The sequence below is a fragment of the Bos taurus genome, chromosome 18 (assembly GCF_002263795.3).
Source record: "Bos taurus isolate L1 Dominette 01449 registration number 42190680 breed Hereford chromosome 18, ARS-UCD2.0, whole genome shotgun sequence".
NCBI classification, from domain to species: domain Eukaryota; kingdom Metazoa; phylum Chordata; class Mammalia; order Artiodactyla; family Bovidae; genus Bos; species Bos taurus.
The window spans coordinates 38,263,212-38,281,730 of record NC_037345.1 but is presented as its reverse complement, the minus strand read 5'-3'; the positions used below and the strand labels follow the sequence as shown (position 1 = coordinate 38,281,730).

At 48.7% G+C, this 18,519-nt stretch overlaps 1 protein-coding gene across 5 annotated transcripts in view; it reads right to left on the bottom strand.

Annotated features, from left to right (window-relative positions):
- Positions 1-18,519, bottom strand: part of ZFHX3 (zinc finger homeobox 3) — a 256,592-nt gene that overhangs the window by 84,504 nt on the left and 153,569 nt on the right. For all 5 annotated transcript variants that reach the window (XM_059877477.1, XM_059877479.1, XM_059877478.1 and 2 more), the window contains one exon: positions 16,629-16,860. In XM_059877477.1, coding sequence (XP_059733460.1) covers positions 16,629-16,860 — 232 coding nt within the window. The remainder of the gene's footprint in view (positions 1-16,628; positions 16,861-18,519) is intronic.

Here is an 18,519-nt window from a genome sequence, read left to right as displayed (position 1 = left end):
TGTGTGTGTGTGTGTGTGTGTGTGTGTGTGCCTGCACGCATGCATGTGTGTGTGGGGGTGTGCCTGCACACATGCATGTGTGGGTGTGCCTGCCTGCATGCATGCGTGTGTGCCTTGTGTGTGTGTGCCTGCACGCATGCATGCGTGTGTGTGTGGGTGTGCCTGCACGCATGCATGCGTGTGTGTGGGTGGCTGATATCCTCCCAGAAAATGATAGGCAGGGGTCATCTCTCTTATTCTGTTATATTTTTCCACAGTAACTAGTGTTTACAATGAACTGGAGCTTGAACAGCTGCAAACCTCAACACCCCCACCCCAAATTTCCAGAGTTAAAATAGGGCAAAGAACAGCCCCTGCCTGAGTCACCTTGAAAGCAGGCTTGGAGATGGCGGAGGCCTCTGAAGTACATTTACAGCCTCCAGAATATAAGTTTGCATTTGCACAATACAACTTCCCTTTGCAATGAGAATTGATGTACATTATTTCCTTTTATCTTATTAGTATGATGGGATTTGTTCTTGATGAATCCATAGCACTACAGTTACTCATCATCATTCCATTATCACTACAGGTTTATAGATTTTCCCCTTTATTACTCATTTTATTTTTTCCATCAAGTATATTTCATACTCGAGATAGTAATTACCAAGTTCTCTATTCCTTACACTTAAAGTTTGCCTTTTCCCCCCTGATCATAAAAGCAATAAGTGCCTATTGTTGAAAATCTTGAAAATACAAAAAAGTGTGAAGGAAGTAAAAATTGCCCATAATCAGCGATAACATCTCAATATATTTATATATACTTTAAAGGGAACTAGGGCAATTATATGATTTGGGGTCTTGCTTCCCTGTCTATTGAGCTTTCTTCCATGTCCTTAAATATTAATCAAGAACATTATTCCTAATGGCCACCCAGATTTCCACTACATTTTCATAACACAGTTTACTTAATCCTTCCTCATCTTTGAAAAGATGGGTGGCAGAGGCTCCTAATTGCCTTCCTAACAACTGCTCTTTCTTGTGAACTGAGCACTCACTTTATTCGGGGCGGCAATACCCCCTAGTTAAAATCAGTATCTCCCAGTCTCTTGTGAGTCCAGAGAGAGTCATGTGACCAAATTCCAGTCAATGAGATGCAAGTGGAAGTAACGAGGTGCTTGGGGAAAGCTCTTGGAAGGGGCAGGCTTGGAGGGCAAGTGTGCTCCTCCCCTTCCTGATTCCTCTTGCCCAGGGCACAGATGGAGTGCGGTCATCCTTGAGACCATGGGGATGGCCGAGAGGAAAGACGGAAGGAAGCTGGGTCCCCGCTGACCTGTGGGGCCTTCACTCCTGCACTAGACTGCCCTCCTCCCAAGTCTGCTTATGTGAGGGAAAACGGAACCCCTAATTTGCTTAAGACACTTCTGGGGTTGCTCTGCGGCTCACAGGTTAAAGCTATGAGATAAAAGAATATACACATTTTTTGTTTCCCCACCTTCTACTATCTTCATAGCCTATACAAAGCTTTGAATATATGAGATTAAGGCCGCATACACAAACCAGAAATTCTGCAGCCATCCAGTCCAATCTGAGACAGAAGTCCAGCTGAGGGAGTATCTGAGTCTCTCCTCTCCTGGAGGGCAGCTTAGCCGGGGGCGGTAAAAGCCTTCAGGGAATGACATGGGCCTGCATTTGTGTGAGCAGGAAAGCTGCCCCTCACCAGTTCAAGGAATTCCCATAAAAGAATTCCAAAATGCCAGGCTGCTGGGCTGCTGGCATTCTCTCCCACATGGAGCACACCAGCGAGGGCACGGCAGAGGCCTGAAAACCTGGGACAGCCTTTGAGCTCTGGGATTCTTTCTCAGAAGGGAGGCTTGTTTTTGGAAGCCTTCCACCCACCACGCTCCTCACAGAAGCCCCTAAGGGAACCTGTATGGAGCACGTGCCTGCCCACACGGCCTGTGTGGGGCCCAGTCGTTCACTCTCACACAGCGGGTGAGGCAAAGCCGCCTCTCTGCAGTTTCTACTTGATTCAGGAAGCGGACGTGCAGCCACCACTAGAAAAGCTGCTTCTCTACTGATGAACCGACCGCCTTCCACAACAATGGCAGAGAAAGTGCTATAAGGACGTAGCCCAGAACTTCAGGACTGGTACGTATCCCAGGTTAAGTGAGCTATCTGCTTAAGTCAGGTTTAACAAGATGACAGTGCTTTCATTTTACTGCTTTAAAAAGTGGTTCGGGTGTGCGGGAACGATTTCCAGCCTCATGAACACAGGCATGAACACCATTTCCTCGTTCTCAGGCCGTGCACCATCCCGCCTGGTCTAGGTGCTGGGAATCCAAATACCCCTGCCTCCATGGGGTTTTCCAGCCATGGAGGAGAGGGAAGGCAGCGCTGAGGTCACAGACACTCCAGTCCACACCCAGGTGATTTGGGACAACTGACTCTGACATAAGCTTATTTTTACTGCCCTGAATGGAAAACGAGCCAACAGCCCTGTTCCTCTAGGATCTTAGCTGCTCCGTTTCACCATCGTGTATAGGAGGGTTTTCCTACCCCAAAACGAAAGACTATTTTTATCCCAACTTTGCTGTTCCATAAAACACACACAGACAAGATCTGAGGGATTCTGACCTAAAGTAAGTCTTCAGGATATCCAGGTTCACATATTTTCATTGTTATGGTAAGGGGCAGAAGAATCTAATGGAAACGAATTCTATTATTCTCTACAAATTCAGGTTTCTTTATAGCTAGAAATGGCTTGAGGATCCAGTCCACTTGAGGATCATGATAGAATAAGACAAGAGTTAAGCTTCCTCTCTCTGCTTAATGAAAGCCTTGAGCTCCCCGTGGCAAGTATCTGCTGGAGAGGGGCCGGAACGCTTAGGAGATGCCGACCACGTCTCTAGGGTTGTCACGGCATGCCCGGGTCAGCACTTGTCCCCAGCCAGCCAGCCACTTCCTCCCCACACGGGTCCGCCCCTGAGAGAGTTTATTAACCAAGTGCTTGGGGGTTTGTGTGTATTTATATTACCTCCTCTTCTCTCCCTTCTGTTCTACCAGGGCACATTGGAGGGGAAAGTTATGATAAACTTTAATAAAAACAAAATTAAAATGATTAAACCTTTCATATCCGTTAGAGATAATCTCTCTTCTGCTGGCTAGTCAAATCTGGAAGAAAACAAATGCAAACCATCACTTTGTTGCCTCTCTTCAATCCCCTGCTCACTCCCCCACCCCAGAGAAACAGACAGAAAAGGCTGCCTGTGGCCAAATTTTTAAAATAAATTACATTTGTCCTCACACACGGCAGCCAGGTGTGGCTGAAACATTCTTTCCAAATATCCCGTGATATATATAACGGACGTCCTTCCCTCCAGGGGCCTTTCCACGCGAGCCTGACAATCCCAGAAAGACTAGGACCCTGAGGGGGCAGGCATGGCCCCTTTTTATTGAAAAAGAAGCACCATTTCCCAATTAGCCATGTAATTCTGACTCATGGAAGGGAAAGAAGGCTGTGTGCCTGCACACCATCTACTGGAAATGCACACACCCCAGTCTGCATTCCTGATTACAGCAAAGCCCAGAGAAAACAGACCAGTGGGGCACAAATCTCCCTGGTCGTACGTGTTCTAAGGACGTCTTCAGACCTGCCTGGGGTCTGGGCACATGCCTACGGAGGGGAAAATGGGTGCAGAAATAGAACAGGCCTGTCTGTCAGAGGCTGGCCAGACACATAAGTCAGAGCAAGGTCTTCAGCCCTCCCACAGCGGGATAATGACCTCTGACACGCAGCATCTGGGACGCCAAGAGAACACAGGTGCCTGGGAACCGAGCACTTTCTGCATTATGATACTATGTAGTGGAACGGAATTCAGGTCCGGGAAAAACCGCATCGCCCTCTGACACACCAAGGCGCTGCGTGGAATGTGGAATCGCCCATCGACAGGTGGAGGGGAGGAGCAGGAGAAAGGTTCTTACTTCACTACAGTCAGCCTGACACACACCCCCAGCAGAGCCAGCTTCCCCTTCTTCATCTCAGTTGTTTACGCTGTAGCAGAGACAACGCATCCTCAAGTCTAAAGGACGCAAGTCTGTCCTGCGCTTCGCACTTGCGGCATGAGTCACCAGAAACAGATTTTGTTTTATGAGAAAACCACTGACCCCTGGGCTAAACCAGAGGGCTCCAAAGAATGCCACTGATCCCAGAAAGTGGCTTCTCAGCAGTGCAAGGTCAACACAGCCTGTTCTTCTTGCAGTCATCCCCCCTCGCAAGGACCCTGCCCACACTGCGCCTTGCGGTGGCCCTCCCATCCCTGCCTGAGGGGCTCCTTTTCCTGGGGGCGATGGGGAGGGAGACCAGTCACCCCTGTACAATAGGGGTCGTGCAGGTCAAGTTCCCATGGAAGCCTAAACAGTGGAAGAAGTCACACTGTCACTCCCCTGCTTCAACCTTCCCATCCTGATGGGAGCAAAATCTGATCCCCCTTCCCCTGCAGCCTGCCAGCGTCCACGGCGGCCCCTGCCCACCTTCCCGCTGCCCCTCCAACTGGCTGAGGGGCTGTGCACCCACTGGGCCTCTGCCAGGGCCGCTCCGCTCAGCTCCAATGTCACCTCCCCAGGGAGACTTCTCAGAGCACCTTATGTAAGACGACTGACCCATCTCGCCCTGCCCTGCCTGGCTCTGTATTTATAGCACCTTGCACACCTGACATCCTCTATTTGTTTATCTGGCGTCTGTCTCCCCCTCACTGGAGGGAAAAGTCCAGACTTTTTGCTCACTCCCTGCTGGCAGCTTTCCCAGAGCCCAGAGCGCCATGGGGGCCACACTCAGGACACTCCATGTCTGCAGGGCTAAAGAACTCCACGCCTGGACTCAAACCAGTCATTCTTTCCCCAGCCGTGGTTCTCGTCTAAAAGAGGCAGGGGAAGTCAAATACATCTTTCCCCAACTAGTGCCCCATCTCTGCCTCTTCATTTGTAAACTCTTCAGCACGTGCCCCTCTCCTGAGCCTTGCTCTCCCTCCTGAACTCCAAAATTAGCCCCAATTTTTATTTTGCTCTGAATTTAAGTGCCTACACAGTTTTGAATTTTTTGACAGTTTTGTTAACAATTCAAGACTCATATCTACTACAAAATTAGCATGAAAACTTTGGGGTGGAAGCACCCTCATCCTGAGTGTCTCACAAGACCAGGAGTCACTCCAGCACAGACCCCCAAGCCCAGCCCCCAGAGCAGGGCTGCCCTTCCACACTGCGGGGTTTCCAATGCCACTGGGACTGCCTTGAACAGGAAAATCATAAAAGGGTTTTTTGAATATTAGGAAAACCACTTAAATCACTGCCAGTTTTCAGAGAAGACTGAGGTTTGCACTCGATGGGCTGGAGAGTCACAAATGACCGCTGCCCCTTCTTGCCCTGCCTTAGAGGTTTCCTGGTTTCTACCCAGAGAGGATCCGGCAGTGGATCATAGTCCTTTCTGGACATGAAGAACCCTGTCCCTGGGGAAAAGTGCTGCTGGTCCTTTGGGTGAGTTTGTCAGCCCCCAGCGAGAAGGCAAGACACTGCGGGAAGAGTCTTGACGGAAAGCAGCAGAGCACAGGAGGACTTCGTGCAGCGAGAGACATGCCCTCCATCTGCAGCGTCTAGTATGGCAGCCACGTGTTACAACAAGCACACAGTCTGGGAACCTGGAGACTTGAGACCTATGATGGCTGAGAAGCCATGAACATGCCCTTGCTTTACACTCTCACAGAGGAAGGCCCTTTGGGAGGTCAGCTGTGAAGCCTGTGTCCTGGGCTCGCATTTGAAAAAGATGAGGGTTGGGGGTGAAGATGGACCTGCCCTAGGGATACACATGAGGGGTGGGCCCTAAATGAAGAGGGTGAAGGCTTACACACCAGGGCCCTTCCACAGTGTCAGGCCTGGAGGACTCAACACAGACACAGGAAAACCAGGGAGTCAGAATCCTTCAGTACTTGTGGTAACTGGGATCCTCTAGACGGAAGCCCAACCAATGGACACGGTATAGAATTCTCTACCAAAGCAAGTCACAGAAGGTGACAAGGGGCGTGGCATTTACTCTAACCAGAGCAAAAAAATCACCCCCAAACAAACAAAACACGAGACCACTAAACACCATCCACAAATCCACAAGGGGGTTGTGCTTATTCTTAAAAGTGCCAGTGGGTAACAGAGGAGAGGCTCCTTGTGTAAATCCTTGCACTTGAGCCTCATACACGAAAGCGTCCTGGAGAGCTGCCATAACCAAAAGCCATAGGCCGAGTGCCTTAAACAATCCAAGTTCACTTTCCCACAGTTCTAGAGGCTGGAAGTCCAAGATCAAGGCGTTGGCAGGTTTCGTTTCTCCTGAGGCCACTCTCCTTGGCGTACAGAGGGGCAAGCTGTCCTGAGGTGTAGGTCACCAAGTTTCACAGGCACGAGAATGTCCCTCCACAGGCTGGCTGTGCCCTTGGGACTCATCAGTGGCAGGTCTGGACGGAGGCTGTGTTAGGACAGGCCAGGCAGAGCGCTGCTCCCCATCTGATGAGCTCAGCGGGCACAGGGCTCTGACCTCTTTTCTGACCTAAGCAGGGGGCACTTCCTCCAGAGCCCCCTGCCAGGGAGCTTGCTCTGCTTCTTCACAGACCACGGCCCACACCTAGAACCGAGATGTGGGAGCAGGAAGCTGTGGAGGGACCGGCAGGTACCAACCCCGCGGCAGGAAGGTCTGGGGTTGCCCCGTCGCCCTCCACCTTTGCCTCCTGTCCTCCTTCCACATCCAAAAAGGAACAAGACACTGAACTCAGATGTCAGAAAGTGGGTGGTCACGGCCTAAAATGTGTTCCCCAGATTCATATGTTGAAGCTCTAAGCCCCCAGAACCTCAGATGTGGCTGTATCTGGAGAAAGGGCCTTTAAGATGGTGATTAAGTTAAAGATGAGTGTTAGACTGGATTAGGGCACCCTGGCTGGCATCCTTATAAGAAGAGGGGATTACGACACAGAGAGAGAGACAGACAGGCCTGAGAGCAGAGCGAAGGCTGTGAGAAGAGGAGAAGACAGCCCTCTGTACGCCAAGGAGAGTGGCCTCAGGAGAAATGGAACCTCCCAACGCCTTGATCTGGGACTTCCAGCCTCTAGAACTGCGGGAAAGTGAACTTGGGATGTTTAAGGCACTTGGCCTATGGCTTTTCATTAGGGCAGCTCTAAGCAAACTAAGGCAGTCTGAAAGGAAAAAGCCTGTCCCAGGCAGAGGACTTTAAACCAAGCAAAATGGTGAGAGGAAGCACATAGATTCTTTTTCTGTCTTCGTGAGATGACGACAGATCTGGATAAAGCTGAGTGAAGACAACAGACAGGCTTGTTCCAATAAAAATCACATACTATCCAACCTCTAATATTCTGATTAGAGCAGAAGTCAAGTATCTTTTAAAAGTGATAAATAGCTCTTTTTTTATTAACAAACATACAAAAGGTCTCAAGATAGTTTGGAAGTGTAAAACTATAAAAAGCCCTTTAACATCCACTCTGAAGGCTACATCTTGAGAAAGTCCTTTCCAACTCCCTCAAAACTGCTAATGGATTAGGCTTAAGTGGCAAAACCAAAAGTAAATGCCTATTTGAAAACGTGCTTCTCTAATATGGAGAAAAATTGAGGTGGGGGGCAGTGGTAAATAGCAGAAACAGATAGGAAGGCGCGAAAGAAAACACCTTACTCAGCCTGACAGAAAGCAGGAGGCACGTGGGCACCACATCCGTTTCTTTAAAATGGAAGTCAAAGAGTTTTATGGAAAGTGCGGCCCAAATCCAGGCCAGGCCAGCGGGATCCCAGTGAGGAACCAGCACCAGGGCAAGCGTATCGCGTGCCCCGCAGCCGGCCAGCACTGTCCATTAGAAAGTCCCGAACTGCTCGAGGAATCTGGTCCCTCCCCCAAGGCAGCCGTGAACCACACGTGACTAAGAAGCACTTGAAATCTGGCTGGTATGACAGAGAGACTGGATTGTAAATCTTTATTCAACTTTAATTAATTTAAACTTAAACAGCCGCAGGGGGCTCGTGGCTGTCGCGCGGAACAGGCCAAGAACCTGGAGACGCTCCCTTTTCGCTCTCAGAGGGTCGAGAAACCCCAGAAGCAGGAGGCTCTGGACCGTGCCTACTCCAATGTGGGTGGTCAGAAAACTTCCCACTGCTAGTCAGTGTTTGGGGGAAAAAAAAATCATGCAGGACTATAATTCTCCTAATTGGGTCACAGTTTGAAGGGGGTTCCTTAACATCCGTGACTCTGAGAAGAAGGCTTTGAGCTATTTCTGTGAGCAGAGAGACCAATGCATGCTCCACTTTTCTCCCGGACCCCCTACCAAGGTCAGGAGCAAGTTTATTAATATAGAGTGTAAGTGGCCCAAGAAACAGATTCTTTGGGCATGTCTGAAGGCGTAAGAAGTTCAAATCATTGTTTCTCTTGAAAAATTACATTTGAGCAGCACGGGATGGTGTGAAGTGAAGAGGCTGTAATGAAGACGTGCCCACGAGACAGGGGGCAGTGGGTGATGACCACCATCCCCAACCCACCCAGGTACAGAGCCCCGACCCCAACTTGCTGGCTAGCTCCCATGCTCACCTGAGGGACAAGTTTCCCTCGTTCAAGCTCCTTGGATCCCCCCTTTCAAAGGGACCCCCCCATAAGTGTTCCCCTGACATAGCAACTGGTGGGACATGACATTCTCTGTCTGCCGTGGGATCCCTATGTTTCTGAGCTCTCTGGCATGCTTACAGCCCTAAACAGGAGACCCCTAATGCTCACCCTCAATACCCACCCCCCTCCAAAAGGACTCACAGTCTCCCCTCTTTATGTTCATCTACATTTTCCTGGGCCACTCGGTATCACCCCCTCTGGAAGGCAGCAGCCACAGTGTTGGCACCTCTCAGAGTGGGCAGTGTGGGGTGGCCATGAGGGAACCCCCCACTACCTACCGAGGGGACAGAATGCAAGACAGCTCGAGTGCCCAGATGAGGAGGACAGGCAATGTATAGTCATACATACAGCCCAATATATTATATAGGGGAACATACACTCCAGTGTCAAACACTGAAATTAAACCCAAAACCCTGACAGCTTTGAACCTCCCATAAAAATAAAGCAACTACTAAATGGTGGATCCAGAAGACAAATGGGCAAATGAATGATAATCACTGTAACTCAGGCTACTGCAGCCAGATCTCAGATCATTTCTAAAAAGTGGAATGTCTTGGTGCATACGCTTATCTCTTCTGGAGAAGACAGAGAGGAAACAAGCTTGGTGGGAATTTTGATTGGAAGGAGTGATGCTAAAGCTGAAGCTCCAATACTTTGGCCACTTGATGCGAAGGGCTGACTCACTGGAAAAGACCCTGATGCTAGGAAAGATTGAGGGCAAGAGCAGAAGGGGGCGACAGAGGATGAGATGGTTGGATGGCATCACCGACGTGATGGACATGAGTTTGAGCAAACTTAGGAAGATAGTGAAGGATGGGGAAGCCTGGCATGCTGCAGTCCATGGGGTTGCAAAGAGTCAGACACAACTTAGGGACTGAACAACAACAATGACTCCAGTCAAAAAAGCTCCTGGATAATGGCTCTCAGAGGTCTTCCTGGTATCCATGTAATTGCCCTGACTCTGGCTTCAGGACATTCCTAACTTAGAAGCAACAGCCTCTCCAAGATGCTTCTTTATAACACACTCTGACATTGCAGGGAAGGCGGTGCTATCACTACAAAGCTGTCTTGTATGAAGAGATGGAGCCTTAGCTTCCACACTGGTCAGGGGGAGGGGTGGGTGTGTGTGCGTGCATACACGTGTTTGTGCATGCATATGCACGCACAGATGTGCACACACATGTGTGAGAGGAGGAGCAGACATACTGGCATATACTTAGAGGAAGGACTTAGAGAAGGCGATGGCACCCCACTCCAGTACTCTTGCCTGGAAAATCCCATGGATGGAGGAGCCTGGTAGGCTGCAGTCCATGGGGTCGCTAAGAGTCAGACACAACTGAGCGACTTCACTTTCACTTTTCACTCTCATGCACTGGAGAAGGAGATGGCAACCCACTCCAGTGTTCTTGCCTGGAGAATCCCAGGGAAGGGGGCGCCTACTGGGCTGCCGTCTATGGGTTCGCACAGAGTTGGACACGACTGAAGCAACTTAGCAGCAGCAGCAGCAGCAGCTGAGGAAGGACTAAGACAAGAAATATGTAATCAGAAGCCATCACAATTACAAATGTAAATGAACAGGCAATTGGCACTGACCTTTGTAGATTGTTAGAGGACTAATTAAGGCAAATCAGGAACTCTGTTCCAACAAAAAAACAAGACTGTAGACACCCTAAGAAGTACTCCTGTCCTCTTCATGTGGATGCAAAATGCAAGCGAATCAAACGGTAATCAAACTACATGTGCTTTACACTGACAAAAGGAAAACTGTCTCCATGAACAAAAGACAAGCAAGATTCACCCCTTGGTCTCCTGTGAGTAATTTTGCTAGTATCTCCGTCAACGAGCTCAGCCACTATTTGAGCTCTTGCCATGTGGCTGGCACTCTATTAGATTCCATACAAACAGATCCCACCCATGAAGCAGTCAGAAATGCCAATTACAAACTTTGCTTTGAATGGCTATTTTAAAAGCTGTAGAAAAAAAAAAAGAACAGAATCAAAGTATACATCATTCAGCAAACTCCATTTTTCATTCAACAATATTATATTCTCTCTTCATGTCAATATATAATGAAGTCTCTTTAGCCTTGCATTGAAAAGCTTTCTAAAAAAGCACCCTGAAATTCATAATTCTCATCCCAGTAGTCCCTCATCAGGAAATGGATTTAAAACAGATAAAGTCATGTTTTCTCTATTCCTTCAAGAGTGCTCAAATTTTCAGTCACCCCAATTTGTTCAGATGCCCTTTACACATTTAACTTTTCTGGCAGAATTACTTTATCCCTATGCTTCCCCAAGCCTCATGGACAAGACATACAATCAAAAGGAAAAAGGAGAGAGAAAAAACTCTGGTGGTTTTACGAAAATAATACTTTAGAACTGCAGAACTGGTCACACCATATTTTAGTGTTAAAAGAAAAATTGTACTGAAATTGCGTATAATTTAGCTATTTACAAAAAAAACAAAACAAACAAAAAGAAAACAATGCTCTTAATACTCCGAGGGCAGCTTTATGCCAGTCTTGAAAAATCAAAACAAAAACAAACGACGAACTGGAAAACAGTGCATTTTCTTATTCTCTTAAATTGTACAAGTAGAACTCCCCGGAACTTGCTTCAAAAAAATCATCCATCGAGTGGAGCCGGTGAGTGTCTCAGTAAAGGCTGTCGTCTAAACCACATCGTCACTTGGCCAGCTCCCTGACCCCAGGAATTCACTACCTTGAGCGCCGAAGATGTGTCAGTGAAGGAGGCTGCCATCTTCTGCTCCAAGCAAAACTCTCCCCTCAATTTTGAATGAGCACGCCATCTGTAAGCTGAGCCATCATCCGGTTGCCCTGAACGCATGAGCCGGCGTCTAGAACAATGTATCCACACCAAGAGCGGAGAGACGGCATCAGCCGTGCCCCCAACTCAAAGTCTTGCCCAGAGTAGGTGCTCGATGAAGAGTCATGTCATTACTTATGTGCAACGTTTGGAGGGCTACGTCCCCATGTGAGAAGTAGTTAAGGGCAGGGTAAGAGAAACAGGAGGAGGAAAACAGAGGAAGGCCGAGGGCAGAAGCACAAAGTGGCTCTTGTCTTCTGAAGCTCAGGGCACTGATAGAGCGAAATTAACCACAGTTTTACCCGGGAGCCAGAAATGCCTTTTTAATAAGCAAACAGGGAAGCTGATCCTACACATGATCCACCTACGGGTGCATTCCATCTTCCAAGGGCTTCTGGTTAACTAAGGGGAGGCAAAGAGCCGAAGCCAGCCACTGGGAGATATGACCCAGGTGCCGTTGCAGCAACGAGCTTTGTCTGCCTTTATCTGTGTGCATGTGGGAAGGAGTGGGAGTGAAACAGGAAGGCCAAATCCCAAAACCGTCGAGAGAATACTTAGTCCTGCAGAAAATACATTCAAGCCAAAATCAAAAGACCAGGTCACACACAAAAAATGTTGGGAAGGCACGAACCTTGGTAGTGTGGTCACCTTCTCTTCTGTGAGATGTACATTTCCAAGACATTCTTTTTTAAATGGGAAGGCCGTGTGTGTGTATGTGTTTCTAGCACAGAGGTGAGGGCGGCAAGCATAACCACAAAGACCATTGCACTTGGTAAAAAAAAAAAAAAAAACCAATACACTACGGGACTCACTGATGTAAGTAAGGGTGACGCTTGACCACAAGCAGGACTGTGTCGGGGAGGGTGGACTAGGTATTAGCATGTGGTCAGCAACCAAGACAGGGCAGGACCTCGATGCTTTAAGACTGGTCAGGAGGGCTCTCAAGGGGCTTAGGGAGCCAGTGGTGGGTATGAATCTTGGCCACTGCTACAAAATTCTGAAGGCAGAGGAGCTTCCACCATTTCTCCTTCTCTGCCCTTCCATGTGGGACTGAGCTAACAAGTAAGGTTTGAAGAAGTGGCATTTCTGTCACCCTCAGGCGAGAAGCCACAGGAGAGTCCACTCCATCAGCCTCGGCAAGAGAAGCCCCGCCACTGCAGAAGGTGACAGGAGCTCTGAGCCCCTGGGCTCACGGAAGGGAAGGACGTTATTTCCGGTGGCTTTTGTATAAATCTCTCTGGTGTGCGGACAAGACAGGAGGAAAGGAAAGGAGAGAGAACACCGTCTTTTAACCAGGTGATGACAGAATGCCAGGAAGGAAAACCCTAGACAGCACCACTGTTTACACGCGGCTTAGAGTCAGAACGCAGGGCTCCCGACAGGTGCCCAAAGACAGCCCTGAGGCCTCCTCACACCACAAGGACGACCTTGCCAGCTGAGGATCAGTGCCCCAACCTTTATGTCCCAGAGGAGAGAAGTGGGAATTACAGGCACACCTCATGGATGTTGTGATAAATCGAGTATGACAACAAAGTGAGCTAACGTGATTTCTGTGGTTTCCCAGTGCGTATAAAAGTTACATTTACACTACATCGTAGTCTATTAAGGTCGGGGGAAAAAAAGTATCTTAACTATCTTAATAAAAATAAATAAAAAATAAATATCTTAATTAAAAAACACTTCAGTGCTTAAAAATGTTGATCATCATCTGAGCCTTCAAGGGGTCGAAATATTTTCTGCTGGTGGAGGGCTTGAAATAACGTGAGAATTACCAAGGCATGACACAGAGACGCAAAGTGAGCAAATGCTGATTGGAAAAGGATACCCACAGACTTGCTCCAAGTGGGGCAGCCACGAACCTTCCATCTGTAAAAGGATGATGCAGTGTCTCTGAGCGTGGCAGAACAAGGGACACCTGTTTTATGAAGTCTGTGTTTACAAAACCAGAAGATGATGATTTTCAGTGTCTTAATTCTACCAGGTCCATGCAGCCCTTCTCTTGAAGACATTCTTCCAAGAAGTTAATAAGTCTATCCCCAGTGCAAGGGAGGAGGATATGTTTTAAGATGAGTTTTCTTGATGGAGTTTCTAAAACAGAACTGAGTTACTGTTCATGTCAATACGAACATTACCTAGGAATTTATGCCTTTGTCATTAGTAAAGAGTATACATTTAACTAGAGTGCATGGGTGGAAGGGCAGTGCAGGGTGGGGAGGGAGGTGGGTGGAGAGTGAAAACATGACTCCAGGCCGAAGACAACACAAAAGGATTCTGAAATACAGAAAGGAAGTCTATCATCTAGATGAAAGTTGCTCATACACTTCGGAGAGGGAGGAAAAGAAAAAAAACACTAATACGCATTAAATGAGAGAAACCCAGAAGGCAATGGTGTAAGAACGCAATTCCACAGCAACTGCATAAATAGAAGTATTACATTATAAAACAGGGGACTGTTTGTTCCAGCTCATAGACCCCGGGTGAAATGGCAGCTGTACACTATTTAGTTTGGGGCACCTCATTAATAAAAAGGGAATTCTGAGCAGAGTGAAAGAAAGAATTGAGGGGCAAAAGGGACCAGCTTTTAGTGGAAGATTAAAACAATGACGTATGCAAAGCTGGTTAAAAAAAAATTAAACCCTGAAATAAATAGGTCTGAGTATACTGGTAGAGGAAGAAGAACCCCGTGAAATGATTTAACAGCAGAATAAAGAGACTGGCAGGACAAACAGGCCAAAATGCCATCGTGGGGAGTGGGGACCCCCACAGCCGGATGGCACAATGGTCCCAGTCTTGGGGCCCTGGCGTGTATGTGGGTGCTGGGTCCCATCCCAGGGCAGAACCATGGGGTCAGACATGAAACACAAGCCCCAGAGGTGGAGAATGATGAACTTTAAACAAAAGAGGCATCCATGATACATGCAGGAGGGCACAGTCCATCTTGCAGTGACCTGGGGGTGACAAAAATCACCCTGATCCCCACGCAGGACTTTCCCAAAGCGACAATTCAGGCTGACCGCGAGGAGGACTGGCCCCTCCTTTGTGATAACCCTACTCGAGCAGAGAGGAAACGGTCTCAAATTCTGGTGTATCCCATCATTGGGGGATCGAGCTCCACCCATACAGAACAAGGGGGAAGAGAAGCAGCTGGGTGATGGACACAGAAGCTGTAGGCAGAGAGGTCCATGGGGGCTCTGGAGCGATGCCTCCAGTAGGAAACGAAGCTGACAGATAAAGCGATACAGCAGAGCCTTCAGAGCAGAGAAAACGTCTACTCTGGCAGAGGGCTAGCCATGAATTAATCATAGGTACCTAGAAAACCAGAGAAAACAAAAAGTTGTACAAGAAGGTAAATGAAATTATAAAACTCTACATGGCTCAGCTGTGATTAATATTTATAGAGTTAGAATAATGAAAATACTGAATATTAATATGCCCCCAAATTATTATTTAATCATAACGGAAGACAGATTGGAGGGTAAGACAGAATGTGTTGAGGGGCTGGGGTGTGTGGGTACCGAGTCTGTGTGCAAGAGGGTGTGTACGGAGTGGGGGCAGGGTGGGAATGTGAGTTTGTGGATCGGGTGTGTGTGAGTAGGTATGAGTGTGTGGGCCTGCAGAATGGCGTACTAGTAAAATCCTTATTTTCCCATGTAGAAAGCCGACAGGTAATGTCTAACACTTAGCCAAAAAAAAAAGAAAATTTCAAACAACAATAGTAGAGGCTATTAAGAAATATGGCCATGAATAACAAAAGGAACAATTAAACTTGAAAGCCAGGGCTCTGGGGAATGGCACTGGGGAGGGCCGTGCCATTTTTCACAGTAAGGTTTATATAACTTTTTGCCTTTAAAAACTGTAAAAATGTGCAATCTGATAACATTAGGATTAAAACCCCACACAGCCATGACAGCTCCATGGCTGACAGGGTGCTGCAGGCAACAGAGAGGCCAAAAGGCCCACCGGAGTCTGCAGCCCGGCCAGGTCGTGCGGCAACACGCCATCGGAATGAGCAAAGGGGTTTGTCTGCAGGAGAAGTCGTGAACCCGGGCCTGTGAGGTGGCCCCAGGGAGAAACCCAGGGAGCCGCCTGAAGGGCACGTGCCAAAGGCAGGACAGCAAAGTTTCAAGAGGCCGGGAGCCAAGGGCCAGGCCTAGTGCCTGGCGATGCTGGCCTGTGGGGCAGACCAAGGACCACGAGCCAGGGAGGGGCGTGGAGGATGGTCCAGAGCAGCGGAAGAACAAGACAGAAACACGGCCAGGCAAGGGCGCTTCCAGAAGGCATTAGGCAGCAACCTCAAAGACCAAGCAAGAAGCCCAGCACGTGGCCACTGGGCTGGGTACATGCAAGGTCAACGGTTCCTTCTCAAGCACGGTTTGATGACGAGAGGAAACAGGCTCTGATAGTCTGATGGGAACTGGAGATGGACCAACACAGACTGTTCTTTCAAGATCTGAAGATTCTGTTGTAGACAGACAGCGGAACCCAGGATTAAGGGAGTGCTTTTGCTGTACGGTTTTTAAAGAGACAGGTGACTGTCCTATGCTCCCAAGTGGAGAGAAAGGGATTGGGAGGCTGAAAAAAGTAAGAGAGAGGGGACAGTCTAATGTACGAGGTTCCTGCAGGAGTAAGTCACATGGGAAAGACAGGAGAAAGGACTGCAGGCTAGAGGACAGGCGGGAAGCAGACATGGGGCAAGGGCTGCAGCAAGGTCCCCACACTCTCTGTGAAGAAAGGGGCAGCTCTGAGCCGGGAATAGCCCGGGCGCTCGGATACAGTCACGATGTTTTTAATAAGCACTCACTCTTCAATCACCTCTGAAGTTCATTCTTACAGACCAGACTCGAGGCCACAAACTGCCCAATCTCAATTCTGAGCAAGACATACTTTAGCATTTTCTTTATGTCGATCTGAACCCAAAGACTGAATCTAGAATGCACGCTGGACGCACCTGGGGAGAGGGGACAACACACGGTCTGTTGGCTTGCTCACTGGGCAGTGGCTTGTGACGTGCAAAGAAAAGTGGTGCTAAGTTCCTCTAAAAAAATTTAAAAGAGGAAAGTGACAGTCCCTGCGTGTCCCCCACGCCCAGAGCACAGCGGCCACCTGTGGCCCGCGAGACCACTCACCAGGGTCGGTGGAGGGGCACCTGCGGATGGTGAAGATCTGCCCCAGGTCCTCGTCCTCCTCGGGGAGGCCCTTCTGCAGCCGCTGCAGCTTGCGCAGGCTCTCGCTGCGCTGGTGTTTCATGGAGCGCACGTGCTGGATGAGGTTGAGCTTGGCCTTGGTGGAGTAGCTGCACAGGACGCAGTGGTAGTAGCAGCTCTCGCCCTCCACGCCACTCTCGTGCTGCTGCAGGTGCTGTGAGGGTGAGAGAGAGGGACGTGCCCTGGTCAGCCGCACCAAGCCCAGCTTCGCCGTGAGCCCGCCCGCCCTGCCGGCAGCCCCACAACCCCTTTCCGGGGTGACTCGGTTTCCCAGGGGGCCCTTCCCCCAGCAGCTTGATGAGGACAGGGAGCAAGGTGACTCTTGTTCCTGCCTCCCCCAGGTGTGTCAGAGTGCTGAAAATGCTGATGGATCCGACAATCCCAGTGTAAAATTGGCTTCCTGGCACAATAATCCGAGGTTCCTCTTTCTGCTTATCTCCAAAGTGTTTGCTCTATGTGGACAGAGGTTGGCAAGCTATGGCCACAGGCCAAGTGTACCCTTCTGCCTGGTTCTGCAAACAGGGTTTCGGTGGAACACAGCCACAAACTGTGCATCATCAGTTTGTGCATCATCAATGGATGCTTTCTGAACACCAGATGGAGTTCAACAGTTGCAAAAGAGATTACATGGCCTGCAAAGCCCAAAATCTTATTATCTGGACCTTCATGGAAAAAGTGACGAGCGCCCGCTTTAAGGGATGGCCTACAGGATGGTCACCTTACCTGCACAGAATCTTAGGTCAGTAAAGAAGCGCCAAAGCTGCTGTGTGGCTATTTCACAAGAAAGATGACTCACGCTTTTGTATTTAGAACTGGTCTATTAGGAGAACCTGAAATTACGTTTTCCCCTAGATTAGGAAAAAAGGAAAAATAAATTTGTCCAGACCAGTTCTCTCTCAACATCTCAATGTCATTTGGCTTAGAGCTCAGATGGTCAAAATTACACTCTGGGCTGTGTTTGTGTCGATACAGAACTTTGATTCCAGAACATGGAAGCCCAGGCATCAGTACGAAGCAGACACGACAGGGATAAAAGTATGGTACACAAACCAGAGGAGGCCATGGGGTTAGCAGAACCCAGACTTCTGTATCTTGAAGAAGACTTGTATCGAAGCACAATATTCACATCCTTTGGGGTCCCTGTGAGAACACATGGAAAGCTACGGACCCTTTTTATTAAGAATTAGAGAACTGACATGCTCCTGGTATAGAAAGGCCACTTTCTTCATTTCAAATGCCTCATTTTAGGCGACGAGGGAATTTTTCTATTGGGTACACATAAAGCAGGAAAAAAAAAAATCCCAAGAAGTTTTAAGTGGTTGACTCGAGGTAACACAGCTAGTTAATGGGAGAAAGAGAACTAGAATCTGGCAGCATCTGCCCCCAGTATCCTTCTGGAGGAGTAAACTGACATCATGGATTTTATGGGCTCATGTTACCACCTGTCCTTCCCTCTTTCTCCTCACCCCAACTCCCACCTCCAGTCCCCCGAGCCTGGCCCAAGGAACCACAATAAAGCCTTGGGGCTGCTCTGTGCTGCTCATCTCCTTTCTGACCACACTTGTTCTATTTGACGCCCATGCCCGGTAACCATCTCTGGTCCTGCTTGGACCTCTGTCCTGTCCTGATTATACCGTGGGACACTCAGGAAGCGCAGAAGTCAATGTCCTGCACTCTGCTCAATGCTAACAAGAGCGGCCCAGCTGTTCCTACTGGATGACACAGCTTTGAGGCTCATGTGTTCACATGCACACATCCTACGTTCACAGAAAAAGTGTGAACATCCCAGAAGCAGGTCTGGACCTCATTGGAA